This window comes from Rhinolophus hipposideros (genome assembly GCF_964194185.1).
Source record: "Rhinolophus hipposideros genome assembly, chromosome: 19".
NCBI lineage: Eukaryota > Metazoa > Chordata > Mammalia > Chiroptera > Rhinolophidae > Rhinolophus > Rhinolophus hipposideros.
Genome location: NC_138065.1, coordinates 9,898,226 through 9,919,643, shown reverse-complemented (window position 1 = coordinate 9,919,643; position 21,418 = coordinate 9,898,226). Strand labels below are relative to the sequence as shown.

The 21,418-nt window shown below is 48.4% G+C and overlaps 1 protein-coding gene across 3 annotated transcripts in view; it reads right to left on the bottom strand.

Moving 5' to 3' along the window:
• Positions 1 to 21,418, bottom strand: part of TSPAN2 (tetraspanin 2) — a 40,446-nt gene that overhangs the window by 15,446 nt on the left and 3,582 nt on the right. For all 3 annotated transcript variants that reach the window (XM_081025730.1, XM_081025728.1, XM_081025729.1), the window contains exon 2: positions 10,512 to 10,614. In XM_081025730.1, coding sequence (XP_080881856.1) covers positions 10,512 to 10,614 — 103 coding nt within the window. The remainder of the gene's footprint in view (positions 1 to 10,511; positions 10,615 to 21,418) is intronic.

Genomic DNA, 21,418 nt, shown 5'->3' with positions numbered 1-21,418 from the left:
AATTAGTCCAGGAGCCCCTGGGCCTCTCTTTCATGGTGCTCTGGAACTGATGGCTATCTCCGTCTCATGAGAAGCCGCGAAGACAAAGTGTCTGGGAGGGAAAGGGGGCTGATGATCCGCTCAGGCACAGATGGGGAAGTAGGGAGAGGGGCGGACCCTTTTGTTTAAGGAGAGGGGGGAGGACCCAACAATAAGGCAATTAAGGTGTGTGTAAATTACAGACTTTGGAGGGTAACACCACATACACCGGACAGACGGGAGGCTGTTATAAGAACAGCCACTGAGGGGAGGTGAGACGGTAATATACACCAAATAACGTTAGTAATGCAACATTTGCGACATTTATTAAGCGCCTATTTTATCCACACGCTGTTCTCAGCACGTAGCACAGATTTATTAATTTAATCTTCATGAAGGAGGCATCATATTATTATCTCCATTTTTTAGACAGAGGAACTGGGCCCCAAAAGGTTAAGCAATTTGCCAGAGACCGTAGAGCTGGGATAAAAACACCCATCTGCCTTTCAAGCCAGCTTGTCACCATGGCCCTGTCCTGCCTCTCCAGAAATAATAGTGGCCTTAATTCGGGTGGTAATTTCACGTACCACGGGAGTCAAGCAACAGAGAAAGAAAAGGGCAGAAATGTTCTTGTTCAGAGAGAACTACAGCCAAGTCTTTCCTTGCTTCCTTCTCTGATCCCAAGATAAGTTAGAACACAATACAAGGCCTGGCACTTGACTTGCTTAGAATAATGTGAGTGGCCTCTGTTTTATTTTTTTGCATTTTATTCATATGAGTCACCTGGAAACCACTCCCATTCACCAGGAGGGTGGGGATCTGGGTCCCCGCCTCTGTGGGGAAACCCTGGCCTGTGGGGTGCCTCTGGGGGGCCCTCCAGGTGGTTTGTGGGGGCAGCAGGCAAGGCTGCTCTGCTTCCTGCTCTGCCCAGACTGTTCTCAGGGCCTGTTTCTGGGATGGGGAAGCCCTGGGTTCTGCAGTCCTGAGGCAGGTATTTATTTATTTCCTGCTCTGGCAACTCTGCCACTTCCTTCCTTTGCCATTTCTCTAAAAGAGCTATTTCACAGGGGAATGGATGTGGTAATGAAAGAAAGGATTCCATATTTAAAATAATACTATCGTTGGCCCCACTGCCTAAACACCTTATTGTTTTAAAAATTCTCTTTATTTTTCAAAACTCTTTCTATCATCTCATTGGCTCCTCAAAACAACCCCATTTGGTAAGGCAAGTGTTAGATTTCTGTTTTCCTCCTGGGGGTCAGGGAGGCAAGGTGGCTCCAGACAGGACACACAGGCCTGGAGCCCCATTCCCTCCCCACTGAGACAGGCCGGAGGGCAGCCGGCAACACCACCTCACTCAGCTCCCTCACGGACCGTCTCATGGGGGGCCCACCTTATTATATCGATCTCCTGCTCACCACGGCCATCACCTCCCCACTGCTACCTGACACCAGGACCCCCTGCACCCTTAGCCTGCATTCTAGCCATGTGGGAATTCACCACGCTCTGACCCCACCTGCTCTTTTCCATTTTGTGTACTTGCAGGTTCTCCATACATACTATGTCTTTCTCTGTAGATGTTAAGTCCACAGACAACCTCATTCATCCTGCCTGGGCTATGCCCAGGCCAAGGCAGAATTCTCAGTGTTGTTGGAGGAGAGGATTAAGAAAGAGCAAGTCAAATCTGAGGTTCTGGCTGTCTGCCATCGCCTGTCTTGGCTTAGAGATGCATTCTGAGAAAACAGCTCAGCAAACGTCCCAGAAGCCACCACAGGGCTGGGATCTCCCAAGGTCAAGCAGAGGAGTACATGGCTGCACACCTGAGAAAGGGAAGAGGGGTGCTCCTGAGGAGGCTGGGGTGCAATGGACAGAGGGACGGGGCCCGAGGAGGACAGGACTGCTCCCCATGGTGACTCAGTCCCTCAGGCAACAATCCTTGCCTTTCTGAAATAATGAGCTTCCCACGAAAATTTGCTTATTGTACAATCTTCCATTCCTAGGCTTTCAGAATCCCAAAGCTCACAACAAAGTACCCTGAAACTGCCCGAGCGGAGTGGCTCCAACCGTGAGGCCGCCCCTTAGCAAACCTCTGTGTGGACGTGTGGGCCACGTGGCTCAGCCCAACGCACAATGAGCCCTGCTGGTGGGAGCTGAAGGGAAAACTGGAAGTAATTCTACAAGTGGCAACATCCCACAGGCCTCCTGAATCCAGTTCCCAATCTGGTTGTAGTTCTCAGCATACCATAAGGCCACTGTGGCTTCCAGGGGTGCCTTCTCTTTTTCTGTTTTGACCCTCAAATACAGCTGCTGAATGAACACATTGATGGAGTGTCGCATTTCAATTCCAAGATGGCTTCTGTAGAGCCCTCTCCCTCCCACCGCAGCCCGTGTGACAAGTGTCTGACCTATTTCCCAATTCCCCATGCTTTCCGAGTCCTAGTTCCCTCATTTTGAAAAAAAAGAAAACACTTTGATAATTGCATTTTTTCACGTCTGGGCCTTGTGATGCCAGTGGTCTCCAGGTGACAGCTACCAGCAATTCCCTGACGATTCCATCACTTGTTTCTTAGGTTTTTGAGTCTTCTTTTTAAGTGTAAGCATCATTTCAGGTAACACAGAAAGGAGACAGCAATCTCCTAAAAGCTTTGTCTCATTTTAAAATGGATCTCCCCACACACTCCCTTTAGTGACCAGATAGTGGCATGATCATCAATTTCAGTGGCTTTTTGGCAGCAGATGGTTTCACATACCCAGCTAATGACCATTTTTCATCTAAAAACATTTTTTTCTATGCCTCTGTGCAACTCTACCTTCCTCCCAGCTTTCGCTGGATGCACATAACGACACCTGTATCTAGAATATTCCATGGGACTCAGGTTATGGGGAAGGGAAAGTCTCGGGTGCCCTGAAATAACAGCTATCAGTTATTGAGTACTGTTGTGAGAGCTTAACGTGTATTAGTCACGGAGTCATTTAACACTCAGCATAACCACCACCATTTCCGGGTGCTCTGCCTGCTCTCTGCAGCTTCTGAACTGTGCACTTGGCAGGAACCTGCCCCGAGATCATAAGCAGAGCTACCCGCCATTCTCTCATTCTGACTCCCTGGCATCTGAACCACGCCTTCATCTTTCCTTCCTGTGTTCTCCCACGCCACCCACGGCCTGACTCTCTCCTCAGCCTGCCCTCATGACAGTAATACCAGCAGCTAATACGTATCCAGGGCTCACTGCACAGCAGGTACTGTGCTGAAGCACGTGCCTGTGTTAAATCCTCTCCTCCTCACCTCGTCCTACGAGGTACGCAGATGTATTCATATTTCACAGCTGAGGAATCAGGCACAGAGAAGTTCAGGCATTTCCCTAAGGTTTCACAACTCGTAAGTGGCAAAACTGGAACTGAACCAGGGGTCTGCTCCTAAGTGCACAGCCTAACTCCTATGCTTACACTTCTAGCAGGAACTCAGAAGGAGGGTGACTCTCCTAGCTCGAAATCTGTTAATTTTGTAATCTGTAAATGCCAGGAGGTTTCTTTTGCTTCTTCCACGAGCTGATCTGTCCATGATGGTTTCTGAGGTTTCCTCTGAAAGTACAGGGCTGGGAGCCAGAAATCCAGGCTCACCAATAGTGGCTTTAGGTTTTTAATCCGCAATATGGCCATCATGATGTACTCTAACTTATAACAATGCATTTTTTATAAAATTGTCTCAATGATGTACATTACAGCCCATCTCTTTTCTGCAGCTACCACGACTCTCAGGTCCAACTGGAAACCAAGAAGTAAAAAAGTCTTACCAGAGTGAGTCAGAGTGTTTAAAAAGGCAAGCCAGCCCCTCAACATTCAGCACTGGAACACTTTCCTTACACCTAACAGCCAGCCACAATCAAAGCCAGGCTCCGGAACTGAAAGCAGCAGGGAGAGAGAGCTACAGCCCTCAGCGTGTGACGCTGGAGTGCCAACTGGCTGCTGTGTATGTGGGCAACCCCTTCATGGAGAAATCCTGCTAATGCCCCTGCTCAGACATGACTTCATGCGCTGGAGCACACACCATCTCTCCAGTCTTCCAAGGGCTGAGGACATCGCTCCCTGGTCCGCACTCCTGGAAAGAAGACCCTCATGGTGTCTGTCCCTCCAAGAGGCAGCCCAAGACGCGGACTGTAACAGGAAGCCAGAGAGGCAGGTTGGTGGAATTTGGAAGACACTGGGGGCTCCTCTCAACAGTTCACTGAAAAATGACGGTGGAGCGGTTTAGGAAACAGCAGGTCGCCCAAGCTTTTCTTGCCACCAAGTCCATTGTTGCCAGGTCCTCCTTTCTCCTTGGTAGCAACCAGTGGACACAGATACCCTGGATCAGCCTCCAGGCCTCGCAGGGACTCAGAGGCCCTTGAGAAGAGGCAGCCGGTGGCAGGCAGTCTCACTACCTCACTTCCTGTCCTTATTTCCGACTCCCCTCACAGCTGGATCCGCTCACCCTGTCCCCTGGCTGAGAAGCCATGTCCGAATCTTTATCACAAGAAGGGACTTCCTCTCCATCACCCATGAGGAGGAACTGAGGATCCCAGAAAGGAAAGCGTCCCCCCAAAGATGGAAGGATTTCTCCTACAATGTGAGGCAGTCTGCCCAGAAGCAGGTCCCTCTCAGGGATGGGACTTTGGGCTGTGAGGCCCTCTTTCTTTAAGAGCCACTTGAATATGCCAAGCCTGTCCACCAACACTCTTTAACAAAGGGACGATAAGAGTTTAATGGGCTGATTGCCCTGGAACCTATTCTGAAAAGAAAATACACAGATCAGTGAACGATACCCTGTGATGTGAAGTTTTCCAAAAACTGGGCCTGCTTCTTTTTGAAAGCCCTACGTATGACCTCACCGTTCGTTACGCAAGTCCCGAAATATGCATCCTGGCATATTTTCCTTCTTGTTTTATTGCTAGAGAGCAGGTATCCTTCCTATTTGGAAAATTATTAATTGAGGAACGCAATAATTTCTATGAACATGCATTTTGTTCTACTTATTTATGTTATAGGAAAAGGAGAAAAGGTCCCTGACTTCTCCAGGACTATTTTTCCTGTTGCCACCACCAAAGAGGCCTGGGTATCAGCAGATCTGGGCTGCAGGCTGAACCCCACGTAGAAGAGCTGGAGAACCACAGCTGGCAGCCAGCTCCCCGCTGGTTCCCACTCGGGCTCTTCATGTCCTTATCCTGCTCGGTGCTGAGACTCTATGATAACCCACCTCCCTGAACTTGGAGCACTGACCACGAGTGGCTTCACCACCAGCCACTTCAAGGGCCGACGTAGAGAGGGGAGGCGTGACTGAGCAAGAACTAGGGGTGTGCAAACCCACATCCTGCCCCAGGCCACCAAAAACCAGCAAGAAGGAGTCAGGCCCTGCTGTGTGGCCCGTTGTTTTCCCTACCCAGAATTCACCTCCTCCTCTTCTTTATCAGAGAAATGATAAAGTCTCCACCCTCGGTCCATGTGGTCTGAGAGAGCCAACTTGCCTCAGCTCCAAGGCAGGCGTGACGCCCAGGCGTCAGCCCACAAGCCCGTCCCGACCAGCTGGCCACAATGACTGGTTTGGGAATGGGCACTGGACCCAAGATTGCCAATGGGAGTGAAGCTCAGGACTTTGGTCGGACTTCTGTCGCCAGGGTTACTTGGGTGATGGTGCTTGCTGCTGCGGGCAGCCATTTTATTACAGCTAGAGAAAACCTGCCCAGAATGGAGCCAAAGGAAAGCAGAGCTGAGAGATGGCCACAGACAGGATTCCATTACATCACTGGCATCCCTGAGACCGGTACGAACCCTGGACGTTTCACGTATGTGAGTCAAGACATTTCTGTATCGCTCAGGATGGTTAGGGTCAAGTTTCCGTGATACGCAATGAAAGGAGTTCTGACAGATATGTCCCTACACCTGTGACATTTCTTGCCTCTTGGACAGTTCACATTGCTTTAAACTCAGTTAGAAAACAGGATCAGGAGTGTTTGTATAGAGCTAGTCGCCCCCTATTCAATACAGGACTCTCCCAAATAGATAGGAGACCCCGTTCTGACTTTGCCAAATAGTGATATATTAAGTCCCGAAGTAGAGTACACGTTCCTCTGTGGACGTCTGCTCAGCTTCTCTGATTTATTAAATTGTTAAAAGGTTTTCTTATGTTGGACCCAAATCTACACCTGTGGTATCACTATCAGCACTTTGTTTCTGGAGCAAAGCAGAGGCTACTCCCCAGACTGGCTCCCATCCTCAGTTCTGCATACCCACCCCTCTCTCTGCCTGAGGGGGACCCCTGACTTCTGTAATCCACGTTTCCGTCTCAGAATCGTGGCTTATTACTTCTAGGCTGGTCTCTGTCTATTACTGATATCTTTTGTCGTTTTGATTTCTTCTGTCCCCAAGTTTAATAATATTGTTTACTAATGCTTAATAATCATGTTTCTTGTCTTTCTGTCCCTTTCGTCACAATTCCTACCGCAACCACCATGGGTTATGCCCTTACGTCTAACTGTCTCAATAATCTAGCATGTTTATTTTTTCTATCCTGTGACTCCCCTCTCATTCCACAGGTGCCAGATTAATCTCTTTAAAATGCAGTGCAGGTCATACCCTCCCTTAAAACCTAATTTATCCTTCTCCTTACCAAATTAACTAACCCTAACATTCAAAGCTCTCTCTTCTTGTGCTCCCACCCTCCCCGATATTTGTAATCTTACTTCCCACCAAGCCCCAACCCTTTACACTCCAGTAAGTGCCCACTTGCTCATCGCTGCCCGGTGGAGCTGCCTTGTGCAATCTTGCCCACAGCCTCTGCAGCCTCCATTCTCCCTCCTTTCCACTGATTATAGTCCAGTCTTTCAAACCTAACTCAAGGCCTCCTTGCCTCACCAGTCAGAATTATCCTGGTGGACCCACAGCAAACACCACCTAATTGGCATTTGGTTACACACTCATTTCTATTAGAATTTAAATTATTACATTTGTGAGTGTTTCCAAATAGATTGCAAGTCACATGGGGCAAGTCCAGCGTTCTCATCCTTTTTCATGGATGAGCACAGCCCAGGGCTCTAGATGTGGACTAATGTATATCCATGGATGGGCTCTATGTTTTCCCAAATGGGCAAGCCTACAAAAAAAGGGAAAGAATAGAGACATCCCTGCTTGAATGCTCAAGCATGTTTGCATGAAACCGAATCTTAAAATCCCCAAATTAAAATAACCATGGAGAGATTTTTAGATAGCCAGATGTTTATTATCATTGGGAGGGAGACAGCCTCTCTTACATGTTTTTTCACATAACCCAGGTCTTTGTGGTCTTTTAAAATGGTTTTTCTTTACTGTGGCTCAAAATTTCCAATTTAAGTTCAGAAATTACATTACAGACATTTAAGTCTTTCAACCTCAAACTTGGTGGTGAGGTGGGCAGATGGCTGGGTTTTAGGCAGTTATTGCCAAACAACATGAAGGAGAATGTCTGACTGAAACCAAGCTGACCAATGTTTCTCCATGTTTTAGTTCCAAATCAGGTGGACTCTGCCCCACGTACCTGAGGGCACGAATGCAACTTTTGATGGAAAGTCCTGAGAGTCACACCCGAGGAAGGTGAGCTAAATAGGGTTCTGGTGCAAACCCAATACACAGCGTGTGAAAAGGAGACAAGGAAGTGCCAAAACCCCGAACATCAAGAGACCTGCATTTTAGGAGCAAAAGACTTCCACTGCTTTATTGGGACTGAACTCATGGTAGGACCTCGAGTGACTACAGAATTCAGAGGCGGGAGAGAAAATAATGGTCACCCTGAGAAGCAGTTGTAAATGGTTGGGAGGAGCTAGATTATGATGATTCCCAGTCAGCCGGAACTGCCACAGACAAGGGAAAGGATGGTAGCTGCCTGCTACCTTTTCAGTCATGAGTCAGGCTCTCCCATAAGTTGGTCAATTTGGAACCTACCCGTCCTGCAAGGCCCCATTCAAGCACCCCTCCATTTTGAGGCTTGTCCCCCCCCAGCCTGTACCGTTTTTGCTCGTGCCTACCTCAGTGGTCATGTCTGTTCCTCCCCTTAGCACTTAATATATGTGGGTGATTGTCATTTGCAATCGATTGTTGTATATGTCTGGAGAGGCACAAATCCCATGCAAAGAGGATTCAACATTTGCTGAGTTGTGACTACGTGAAAATGGAGTTAGAAATCGCAGGGAATATTGATGAGATTAGCAGGTGCTGGAACAGCAGCACAATGAGGGAAAATGCATTCCTTCTCGTACCGTCCCCTGACTGTTCTTGTGAGTCCCCGGGTGGGGGGCTTGCAGGCTCCTGGAGGTGGTGTAGGCCAAGGACAGGCTGAGCTTTGTGCTGGGCACATGGGGCCTGCTCTGGGCTGGGGGCATGCTTCTGAGGAGGTTTTCAGAGCTAGGAGTTCCTCAGGGCAGAATATGCTACATGTGCATGTTAGCTCTGGGATGGAAGGGTGGGTGCCACCTGGAAACCATGTTGGGGTGCGGGGAGGGGAGGGAAAGAAGAGCATTGCAGCGGTGGCATGTTCCTCTGCTTCTTCCTTGTAAAAAAACTCCAATTTTGTTTAAGTGTCAGAGGCCCTCTGGGCAGCCTGGAGCACGTCCCAGGCCCAGGGCGACTCCCAGCTGGTCAGAGGCAGTCAGGGGGACTGTTTTTGGCCACGACTGGTTCGGGCATGAACGCAGTGCAGTTCTGGCCGATACGCTGAGGGGAAAGTCTGCTGGGGAACTTGTGACAAAGGTGTTATTCATGCCTGAAAAAGGACTCTATGAGGCAAAACTTCCTTTTCTCTCCTTTGGATGTGACTCTGTTGGAGCCACTGCAGCTATCTTGTAATTCTGAGGGGACATGGTTGGGGTTGTCCCAAGGATGGCAAGTAGCAAGATAGGAAGTGCCTGGGTCCTGAACAAATTCTGGAGATTCCTCAACTCTACACTTCTTTTACCACATTTCATTAATTTTGATATATACCAGGGGTGCCAAAAACATGTATACACATGACTTATATTCATCTTTTGTTATTGGCATATATTGAGTATTACAATTTTAATACAGTTTTTCCTTTCTTAAAACGTGTGTACATTTTTTGGCACCCTCTGTATATGTGTGTGTGTATATATATATATATATATATATATATATATATATATAATATATGTGTCATATATTATATATATATTACATTTTAACATTTCTAAAATTAGGATGCATATTTTATGGTATGTTAATTACATTGGCAGCATTTCTTCTTTTCTCGGTGGAACTTAACATCATTGGGTGTTTACAAAAGACTGCATCTAAGATTTGATGAAACCTGGGATTCCTTATTGCTATCCGTCGTGTAGTAGGTTTTCCGTTACTTTTCTCTAAAAGTTTCCTCACTGATATGGCTGCTCTCTTCACAGGACGGGGCGGTGTGGGAAGGGCGTTTGGAAGAGAAGGTAACACAGCTGGGAGGGCCTTTCCTGAGAACAGGTTGGCTCTGACGGGGGCCTGGAGTCCGGTCCCTCCTGGGAAGTAGCTGTGCTCTCCTTGGGGTTTGGAGCAAATGGTCTGTGCAGGACCCTGCTTCTCCCCCGGCACAGAGATGGCCACGAGCCACCGACGCGTGCTCTTAGCTGGCATGCATAACAGCCAGTCCCATGGGGCCAGCACCTATACTGGCAAGGACCTTGGACTTTTTGCTGTCTAGAGTCCAGGAGCACTTAGCTGCAGAATGAGAAAAGGCAGCAGCAGAAGATGAGAAGTAGATCAGGGGAGAACGTGCAGCCCCTGCTTATCACAGCGTTGCAGAATTGGAGGCGGCACCCTGCTCCACGCTCCTCGCCCCTTTCCTGGGTGGGTTATTGCCCCTCGTCCACCCACTGAGGCCTCTTCCCTAGGGCAGCCCTGCCCGCCCCACCCTCGCTCCCTCCTTCTCCCTCCCTCCTGTCATCCGTCCCCTGCCCTCGTAGACCCCTAGTCATAGAGGGGCTGAGATAGCACCTCTAAACCTTGAGATGTCCCTTCACTTTGAATTATGTTTTCCTCATAGACCTTTTAAAATACAACACCTTTTATTTTTTTTAGAATAAAGCTCTGACTCTGCGAGGCCCCAGTTACGCAGATGGAGGAGTGAATAACCAACTTTGTGGTGACTCGCTTCATTCAGGTTGAAGAAGGGAGTGTCTAATTACTTGGAAACTAATTGCAGTTATATTCTGGGCTTCTTTTCATGAAGCGGCTGAGAGAAGCGCCATGGGCCAGCCTTCCTGCACTGGTCTCCCTTGACTTTGGAAAGCAGATGGATGAACCATGGGAGGGGCAGGCAGGGGACGGGTGGCAGGGCCCTCTCCTGCCTGGACTGCATCCTCCCCCCACCCAGGGCCAGGTGGCGTCTCGGGGTAGCAGGCTTCTCCTCTGACCTTCCTCTCTGTCCCTGCCCTTCCAAGCCTCTGGGGCAGCCCTAGCTAAAGCTTAGGGAAGCTGACATCACTCACCCACGTAGAAATACTCTGGGGACTTGTCCTCTGATGAGAAATCCTTCATGGTGCCTCCGAACCGAAACCATAGTCCAAAGGCAATGACAGCCGACCCTGCCAGCTGAAAGGTCAAAAACACAGCTTTACAATGACGGCAGGGGAGCGTGGGCACAGCCCTGGAGTGGGGGAAGGAGGGGGGCTGGGATGCTGAGCTCTGGAAGGGCATAGCACATTTCATGGTGGGGGGGCGGGGAAATGATGTGCTCAGCGCCCCTCTATGTCCCTGCTGTGATGCTAAAACTGGAGTTTCCTGATTCCAAGCTCAGAGCTCTTCCCATTCCCCCAGGCTGCCCTGGGCTATGGGAGGTGTCCCACAAAGAACTTTCCGGTAGCAGTTGCCCTGGAAGGCATCTGTGCCCTGCCTTTTTCTCCCTTGCTGGGCACTCTGGACCACCTAACCACAGCGAGAGGAAACTGTGTTTCAGTCACCAGGTCACCAAGGGCAGGATGAACGCCAAGACCTGGGGGAAACCCGCTTTGCTAAATTCGAAGAGAACACAGCAGCCTGAGACCTGCCCACATCTCGTGTGTGCTCAGTGCCTGGTGAGGAAGCAGTTTTAGAGGCTTCTGGAGCCCTTTCTACCCCAGGCCTCCAGTCACTACAGTGCCTGCTGCCTGGGGATGGCTTTGCAAGCAGGGAGGGAGCTTGGCCTGTTTTTTTTTTTTTTCTCTCTCTTTTATTTTTTTATTTTTTTGGTTGCTATTTCAAGTTTCCATGGAAAGTGAGAGAGGAAAAACTAATTTTCTGCAAAAGCATGGTTTGTGTGCCGTGTGGCGCACAGAGAGGCTGAGTGGCTGGCGCAGGCAGCGGCTAGGCAGGCTGGCAGCTGGTGGGGTCACCGCCTGCTTCCTCTCTGCCACCCTGACGGCCCTGGTGAGGACCTGCCCCAAAGCTGGACGGCTTTCCTGCCATCGCAGGACTGTCCCCACTGCCCGCCATCAGGCTCCAGCGCCAGTGTCCTCGCTCTCCACAGACACCCATCTTGAATGTCGAGGCATCAGTCAGTCCACAGACGTTCACTGGGCACCTTCGGGGCTCAGGGCAGCCGGGGAAAGGAAGCAGAGATGTGAAAATAGCTCCCCGGTTCTGCCAACCCCTCCGTGAGTGCTGGGCTGCCCTGGCCTTGCAACAGATGGTGCACCGTTTAGGGGCTGCTCCTGCCCCAACAGGAAGACGACAGGACGCAGAGGGAGGTGAGGTTTAACAAGGAAAAGTTACATCCAAGTCAGGGTCAGGCAGGGCCCGTGTACACAGGACCCTTCTATCTGCAGGGCGCTTTGTAAAGACAGAGCTACCCTTTGGGGCTCTCTGGTGGATTCCTATGAAGACTTTACCCTTCACCCCCAGAGACCCCCTCAAGGCCAAGTCCCTCTGTGCCCAGCTCCTTTAGAAGAGAGGCGTGACTTCAGGCGGGAGGAGCTGAAGGGGCAGAGTTCTACGGCTGGCCTCTGTTACGCTGTGGCGTAACTCAAAGTTTCCAGCACTTAGAGGAAAGCACTAATTGGATAATGTGAGGGACAGCTAACGGAACTGGGCTCAACCAGCTTTAAAAGATTTCTGCATTTTTAAAAAGGGTAGCGTGGCACGGAAAAAATATTGAAAGAAGTCATGCTAAAACACTAACCATAGTTATCTTGGAAGGTGGGATTACAGGCGTCTCTTTTCACTTATTTTCCGAGTATGCTGCATTGAGCATATATTCTGACTCATACACGTTTAAAAAGGTTGTTTTTTAAAAGCATGATAGGGTAGTTTGTTGCATCCAGAAACAGTGAGGAGTGTGTTTTTGAGCCCTGATTTAGTTTTGGGGGAAACCAGCTTCAAGGTCATTGCTGTTTCAGGTACAGGAAAGAGAGTGATGCCCTTGGGAAACCACCATCTTAGGGGCACCCAAGGCTGAGCCTCACAGGCGACCCTGCCCCCTCGCCTCTGCGGTGACTTGATGGAAAGATAGTTTCCAAATGCAAAATGAAATCTATTGACAGAGGCGGCAGGCCAAGGCCTGCAGCCACTGAGCAGACTGGAGGAGGTGGCTGTCCCAGGGACACCCTACCACGCGGCCACATTTTTGGCATCTCTGGACACAAAGTCTAATTTATAGCTGTCTGGGATCATCCTCCCAGACGGAATACATTTGTCCGCTGCTGGCACAGATGTGTTTGATGCATAATGGAAAATTAAAAGAGAGGTTGCAATTTAAAGCCACGGGGCAATGAGAAAAAAATGTTCACTTGCTCATCCACACCCCGCCCTGACCCCCCCAACCCCAAACCACACGGGTTTCCTCCTGAGTCAAGGAAACTGTGGCTGAGCCGAGTGTCATCATCGTGTGGAGGGAATCCTCCGTGGCTGCAGCTGCTCCCACAGCAGAGGACACAGTGGCTGAGGACCCGGCCAGGCCGGAGGCCGCCTGTGACCAGAGCGATCGCGTCTGTGGAAAGTGGCATCCACAGAGACCATGGGTCCCTTTTCACTCTCCGTTCCTGTAAGGCTCCTGGATTACTCTGTGTTCACTGGACTTTGCTTATCTATCATACGCTGGTCATTGCTTGGGGAAAAAAGAAAAGCACACTAATTCCAGCCCAGTCAGGAACAAAGTAAGCAAGTCCAGTGTTAGTAAGTGCCGTTGCTCTGTGCGTCCTGGACCAAGGCAGACACGGTTCACGGAATGACCTGACGGAAGCCTTCCGGCTCCTAGAATCCTACATTTTAACCTTTCTACATCAACCTCCCTTCCCCCCCAACACACTCTCTTTTCTTGTTCATCTCAGCCACTCTTTTGTATTCAGACACAACACTGCACCTCAGCCAAGGTCAGAACAAATAAGAGAGGCTGCCCGTTTTTTTTTCTTTTCTTTTTTTTTCTTTTCCATTTTGGTCCCTTTCCTTCTCTTGTCACCCCCCTCATCTCCTTTCACTTCCTCCTGTCCTTCAGGGAGTCACCTGTGGTCCCAATCAGGTACTGTGCTAGGCATTAGGGAAACAATGATGAAAAGACAAGAGTCTCAGTCCAACTCGGAAGATAATCCCATAAACTAATAAATGCAACATAATGCAGGAAGCGTGCTCAATGGAAGAGCGTCATACTGCCCAGGGGTCAGAGCAAAGTGTGACAGCCAGTGTTGAGCACAAGACATTCCGTTGTGATTTACTTCTTGAAGAATGAGTTAGAAGTCACTGAGCAGGGAAAGAAAGACTGGAGGGAGGAATAAACGCCAGGCAGAGGGAACAGTGTGGGGAAGGGCTTTGCTTCCTGGAACGCGGTGTTGGGGGGAGGAGAGAGGAGTCTGGGGCAGATCAGAGTGTGGGGCTCAAAGGGCTAGTTGGGGCCAACCATGGCTCACGGTTTCTACTTAGCTTTGTACCATTTTGGAAAGCCCATGGCAGGGCCTGGAGGGGAAGGGAGAAGGGCGCTGCTCATTTTAATGGGAACAATCAAGAGCATGAGTGCTGCCTGAGGCTGGACAGGAGACAAAGATAAAGTCCTGAGTGGCTGAAGGCCAGAGTGGGGATGCTAAGAGTGGGAGTGGTGAGGAAGGAGACAGTCTGCTGATGAAAGAACACTGCTGTGGGCTGCTCTGCTCCTAAGACGAGTACCAAGCCCCAGGCCTCTGGAATCATTCTCACTAGAAATGATGTTTTTCTAGGAACGGACTTTTCCAGATAAAAAGCATGAGTTGGGCTTTGATGTTAATCATTTAATAAATATTTATTGAGCATCTAGTGTGAACCAGAAGCCAAGGATTCATAAATAATGATGATCCAGTTCCTTCTCCAAAGGATCTCAGGGACTCATGAAGAAACTGACCCCATTGGATGGTCCAGGAAGGACCCTGACCCTGCAGGTAAGAATTCAATCACAGAACCTGCCCACCAGAACTTACTGGATCTCATTGTTGTGCCACCATTTCTTTTCTGAGTACCAACTGTGTGTTAGGCACTCAGAGAATGTGATGAAACAGGATTTTGAGGGCAAAAGTGTGCCCACTATTTAAAAACAGGAAAGACGTAAAATAGAAAAAAAAAACAGATGAAAGATATCAGTGAAAGGAACAATGACATATAGCTACATCATTAAACGGATCACCAGATACAATTATATCATGCATTTTCATGGGCAAGTTATTTCAGTAGCTAACTATGAAGATAGTGTGTAGGACACAAAGTTGCAAAATGTAACTATATATCTTTAGAGAAGACGGTTTGTACTGTAACACTAAAGTAGCAGAAGAGAGGGTTACAGACCTAATTAGAAAGCATTGAAAGCAAAGTACATACACACAAAGTTTCCTGTAAGAAATGGCTGCCAGAAATACATCACTTAGCAAGCAGCAGAACTTGTTAATGGATTTCAATTTTATTTTACTGTATTTATTTCCATTTCCCTGGGATTGCTGGTGAAGTGTCCTATCTTGAGGACATATTTTTTCACTTAAAAAAAAGCTTCATAAATCACACACACACGCGGTTCTTAGGATGGCACTAAGTTGGAGGGCGTGCGGTACTGAGATGCAGAACTGCAAACATCACTGCTCAGACCTGGGTCCTCGAGTCTGCCCAGCTTCCCACCACCTGTACCCCGTCTCCCTAGAGGAGGCTAACTACAAAGGTCAAATACAAGCTACTCTGCTATCTGATGCTAAGCCTGGCAGAAAGCCCCCCTTTGGGTAAAAAGTGTCCCATGGGGAAGTTCTTTTACCTAGATGGGAGACAAAATTCATTGCCGTCAGATGCTCTCACCACACAGTTTCAGTTCCTTCTTCCACTTGGGGACCTCTGCTCTGGCTTAGAAAGCTCTTTTCCCCTCCCGTCCACCTAGCTCACACCCAATCACAGCTCTCAGCTCTGATGTCATTGCCTCTGGGACGACTCCCCTGACCTAGGTATGTCCTTTCCTTCATGTCTCCTATAACCATTTCTATTTACATGTTTCCATATTTTTATTTTTTTTTTAAATCAGGGCCTGAGCTGCGTGAGGGCAGGGACAGGGTCTGTGTTGCTGTGTCCGGAGCACGTACCCCTCTGCCGTGCAGAGTGAGTTCCCAACAGACGTCTGTTAAATGAATGAGTGGAGGGGCTTCACAAAGGTACCATTTAGGTTGTGCTATGGACTGAATTATAACGCCCCCCATCCAAATATTGAAGCCCTCCCCCCCAATGTGATGGTATTTGGAGGTGGGGCCTTTTCGAGATGATTAGGTTTAGATGAGGTCATGGTGGTGGGGCCCACTTGATATGATTAGAGCCCTCCTAAGAAAAAACACCAGAGATTTCCTCCTCTCTCTTTCCTTTCGTTCCTCCCTCCCTCCCTCTGCCATGTGAGGACACAGAGAGAAGGTGGCCCATCTGCAAGCCATGAGGAGCATGCTCACTGGGAACCGAATTGGCCGGCACCTTGACATTGGACTTCCCAGCCTTCAGAACTGTGAGAAGTAAATTCCTGCCATTTAAGCCACCCAGTCTATGGTAAATAGTTATGGCCACCTGACCTGACAGGAGCAATTCTGAGCCCTCCAAGGGACGACTTTGCCAAGTACTATTTTCCAATTCATTCGCACCTAGAAAAACACACTGTGCAGACACCTCAGAAGGCACCGTGTGAACTCATGGCTGAATACACTCAGCAAAACACTTTCCCATAGAAAAACAAAGTAAAACAAAACTAGAGCTGTAGCATCAGTTCTGTTTTCCTAAGCCTGCGGGCATGTGTGCTATGAATCATGCGTAACATAAAGGAGAGAGCTATACATACCTTTCATAGGCAGGAGCATATGGACACTTAATGCGATTATAGTCACACACACACACACACACACACACACACACACACACACACACACACCACTGCACTTGAATGAAAGGAGCAAAATCAATTCTGTATTCTCACTTCTCCAGGGTGAGTACCATGTGTACACACGACCCAACTCATTTGCAATTCTCTTCTTTGGGATGAGTTGGAAATGGCACTTCAACCTTACAGTTTTCATTAAAAGCTTTTAAGCTAATACTTGCTCTTGGTGGCAATTCTCATCCAGATGGAATCATGTAACGAGCACTCACAACTCTCGATATGACTGCAAACCGCATTATGAGACCCTGAGAGTAATGGAGTGTCATCCTTTTAACAGGCACAAGGCAGACGCACATTCGCTCTGGAAGATGATGCTGATTTCCTCAAAGAAGAAAGCCAGCGCCCAACGTTTTCATCCCAGCACGCAGTGAAAGCAAGCTGCGGATTCAGATAGCGCTTTCTCAAAATCAAGGATTTTGTCACTAATTCAAGAGCCGAATACCATCTGACGTCCGTGTGACCACCTCCAAGGAACCTCGCGGTCTCAACCTCAGGACCAGGTGAGGAGGAATTGGGGGCAGGACCCTGGCAGCGTATGATGGCTGTTAGTTTGGGAATGTTAGATCCCAGTGTTTCTGACTCCCCCTGTTATTTTTCCTCATAATGATTTCTTAAGAACAAGCTCATGCTAAGAAATTCCTGAAAGACTTCCTTCAGGGGAGGATCTATCTTAAAACTAATCGATGCCTGGTTCTCTGCACTGGTGGAAGGCTTCTGCATTCCAAGCCGTGCCAGAATCGGGAATGTTCTATTCATCTGGGAAAGCACGCTGGGCTCTATATTTGTGCCAAGCACACCTCCTTCTGTTTAGGTTGTTGTAAAGTTAACTTGCTTGGATCAAGTGGCATAGCTGGGGGCAGCATAGAGGTGCTGGGGGCAGGAGAGGGTACCGAGCTCGGGGGAAGGAAACCAACTTGATGAAAACCTTGCTGTGCTCAATCAATCAGATAACTACAGCTCGTGGGAAGTACGTTGTTTCTATTCTGTGGTCAGACAGAATTCCTTTCTCTAAAGAAAGGAGGAGGGGAGATCAACAAGAAATCGGAGAAAGATGATGTCTGTACAGTTTTCTTTATACACCAAACAATTGTCACAGACTGCTGGCTAATGTCTCCAGTGAGCAGATGGCTTTAAGTGAAGATCAAATACAAAGAGGACTCAACCCCAATCCTCTAAGTTACCGGAGAGTCCTGCACCCAGGGTCTGCCTTGCTTCAGTGGGGGAGGAGCTTCAGGACAGTAATGCTCTTTTCTATGTTCTCTGCACCTCCTCCTTGCAGCTGGCGCTTAGCCCAGCCTTGTCCTCTGAATAAACACTTACCTTAGGGCAAGACTGACAACTGCGACATCTCCATATCGAGCTTCTCTCAACAAAGACAGGACATTAAACAATATTTTACAGCCTAATGTCTTTCAAGGTAGTTTGTGAGAACTACCCGTGAGCAGATAAACAGGATTCTTAAACATGAATCAATACACTGATCTTCACCTAGTTTGCATTGTTAACAGAGAAACAGTGAGAGAGAAAAAATGTTTCAGGTAGAACTCAGATTAGATCGCAACGAGCCACAACACTTTATTCAAAAGTTAGGTTGGACAGAATCCAGTAGAAATCATGGAAGTCTAGCTTGGTGCTCTAGAGAGATTTTTCTTAACAGCAACTTGAGCAGAAGCTGTTTGTGGTCATGAAGGCGGGGAGCACCGCGCCATTCCCAGGGGACTGGCCAGATCTGAGCGTGCGCAGGGGGAGCAGGTGGGTTGCCTGGATAAATGGCAGTGGCTCCCAAGGCCTCGGTACTGCCCTGCGGGGGAGTGAGGGGGGCGCTTTGCCAGCCCTGCCCAATTCCCTTGTTTACCAGTTTCCCAGTCACCATTATGATGGGGAGGACTGGGCTTGGCACATATTGTGGAACACGTGCCAACTGCTCTTCCAGAAAAGTTTAACCCTTCTGAGTGTTCAGACTGAATAACGATGCCCTGAGACGGGAAAATCACAAAAACATCTTCATGTACCGCGCTGTGATGTCCAGGCATTGTAGTGGATAAAAACGGGGGGCTCTAGGCATCCCGGGTTTCAATCAGGTGCTGCTACTTACTAGTGTGACATCTTGGGCAAGTCACTTAACCTCTCTAACCCTCAGATTCCTCAGCTGCAGAGCGGAGCTCCTAGTAGCACCTCCGTGTAAGTGTCTCTTTGCACCTTTGTTTCTGGAATGCATCAAGAACTCAAACCACAACTGGATATAATCTCCCAGGTCACAGGCGTCACATTTTTCTGAGCCAGGAGCACTTCTCAGGTGTTCTGTTCCCATGCCCTGAGAACTTAATGCAGTGACAGGAACACAGGGTTTAAAACCAGAAGACCTGGGTGTGAATCCCCAGCTTCGCTTCTCCCTGACTCTGATCTTAGCCACACTGTGCCTGACTTTCAGCTGCCCCTTCTGTAAAATGAGGATAATTATATTCTTCCACGGGATTGCTGTGATTCATGATCAAGTTGGATAATGCATATGAAAGCATTTTGTACATGAAAACATCATACGAATGTTAATTAACATTATTACTTTTGTTCCCAATTAAATCCACAGAGCATGAAGGTGGCCTGACTTCTTCGAGATGACTGCTCCTCATCTGGGAGCTGTGCTCTCAGCCCACCCGATATTCTCATCTCACCGGCCTCTCTCTCAGTTCCTTCTCTTTAGTTCCTTAGTGGCTGTGACAGGTGGTGTCTCGGTGGTCAGTACAGTACCACTGGCTTTAGGAGAACAGCCCTGTTGTGGTATTAACTGTCAGCTTTAAGGTGGGGAATAAAGGTTACGTTCTTTTTGTCACACAGGATTGGAGACCAACCATACTGCATGGATGACGTTCTAGAATAACACAGTAAAATGCAGTGGACAATGCACAGGTGGCCATGTGGTAATTCTAGAAACCACCAAGTCTTAATGTAAAAAAAAAAAAGAAAGAAAGTCTTAAAACACTAATGGTAAAAGGGCGAGAGGCACTGACCACCAAAGGTTTTCCCATCGCCACCCACTGGCTTCCCCTGGGCAGCACAGAAGCAGGGCAGGGGACAGACACACAGTTCCTGGGCTGGGGTGAGTGCACACGTTATCTGCCATGCCTCTGACCACTGCACCTCTTCTATGTGCTGAGGCCTGGAGGGAAGAAGGAAGCTACCAGCACAGCACTCCCTGCCCTCATGGGGCAAAGACATTAGAGAGAGAAAGGCACAAGTGCCTCAAGGTCAAGGACTGTGTCTTAATCATTTAGAATGCTCAGCACTTGGCAGGGGCACACAGTAGGCAGTCCATACATGTTTGCTGACTGACTAACTGCTGAGGAAGGAATCACTCCTTTGGACTCCATGCCCTTGATAAGCTACAAGACTCTTGCCACGTTGCTTGGTCGGCTGGACCTAGGACACCTGTTTCCCACTTCTTACTTTTACAAACCTCTTGGATTCTCCTTTCCCACCTGTACGTCTAGTGTTTAAGTACACTAGACAATCCCTAATCCTTAATATGTCCTGTTACTGAGTATTTACTATGCTCGTGTACCATACTTACTACTTTACAGATATGTACTCATCTTCACAAAGATCATTGATTGATGTTGGCACTTGATTATATCCATTTGATGGATGAGAAAACTGAGGCTCAAAGAGGTTAAATGACTTACTAGGGTTCCCTAGTTATAAATAGTACAGCCAGGAACAACCCCAGGCAGTGCGATGCCAGGGTCCACCTTCTAGGCTCTGAATTCCTGGATGAGAACTGCCACATTGCCTGGACCTGGCCCAGGTCGACCAGATGACTGGAACCAGAGCTTTAGCCTCTGGAAATTCCCACCTATCAGAGAGTCCTCTCTCCCAGCAACGCTAGGCCACTCTTGTCCACATTAGGGGAGGCTGACCACTGCTGCTCCCTTCCCACCTTGACAGAAATCAGAAATGGGACCATCCTACAACAAGGCTGAAGAAATTCCTACCTGCCTTCTGGGGTGGTCTAGCTTTTGGGTGGATCCCAAAGGATACTTTCTTCAGCTATTTTTTTTTTTAACCAGTCTTTCTGACAGGGTAGCTGTGAAGTTATTGTTTGAAATAAATTTGGGAAAGAGGAGGAGGCAGCCTCTGTAAGCTTCAGTAGAGGTAAACATCTTTCCTTCCCAAGCCCACATGACACCGTCTTTCCTAAAAGCACCTGTCCGACAGCACCAGGTGAAACCCCAAAGCAGAATTAATAATAGTGAGAAGGAAAGGAGAGCGACTTCAGACAAGCCATATATGGCATCTGATGTTCAACAATGAACAGTCCTGTTTCCTGTTGGTGGGTAGCCCTGAGCAGTTCAGACAGCACAATGATAGGAAAACGCTGAGCATACAACAATGAACCAAGGAATAAACAGCGCCCAGGGTTTTCTCTAAATCAACATATGTGGCTTGGTGGATTGTGGTGGTTTATTTATATTGCTATGCAACGGAGAGAAAATAAAGGTGATTTCAGTGAAAGGCATGGGAATATGCCATGCTCTCTGATTGTAGTGTCCGAATTCAGATCCAGCAGATGTTGGGAAGGGTGTCATGTTAGACATCAGCCATGATAACAGAAATTAATTTAGTGGGGTTCATGGCTAGGCTTTACTTTTAGTTTTTGAAATTCAGTGGTGAATACAGCCAGTGGCCCTGGGCCAGGGAGTACTGGGCTGGCTCTGGCAGGACCTAGTTGACTCTTTATAAAATCAAGAGCACAGCCTAAGGAAACTTAAACCAAGCTGCCATTTGCAACCAAGCTTGCAAATCGATTTGTCAAATTGCAGATCGCAGAACAGGCCCCAGCCCAGCCTCTGTGCCTGCCTGCCTGCTGGTGAGTTCCTGACAGGAAAGGAAGTGTTGTCACAGAGGGGGACCCTTATACTTCAGAAGGGCAGGCACGCAGGCATCTAAGGGTGTGTGTAAACATTACACTTGAAGTCTTGGTTAAAGCCTATCTTTCCAGGAAAACTGTACCCCGCC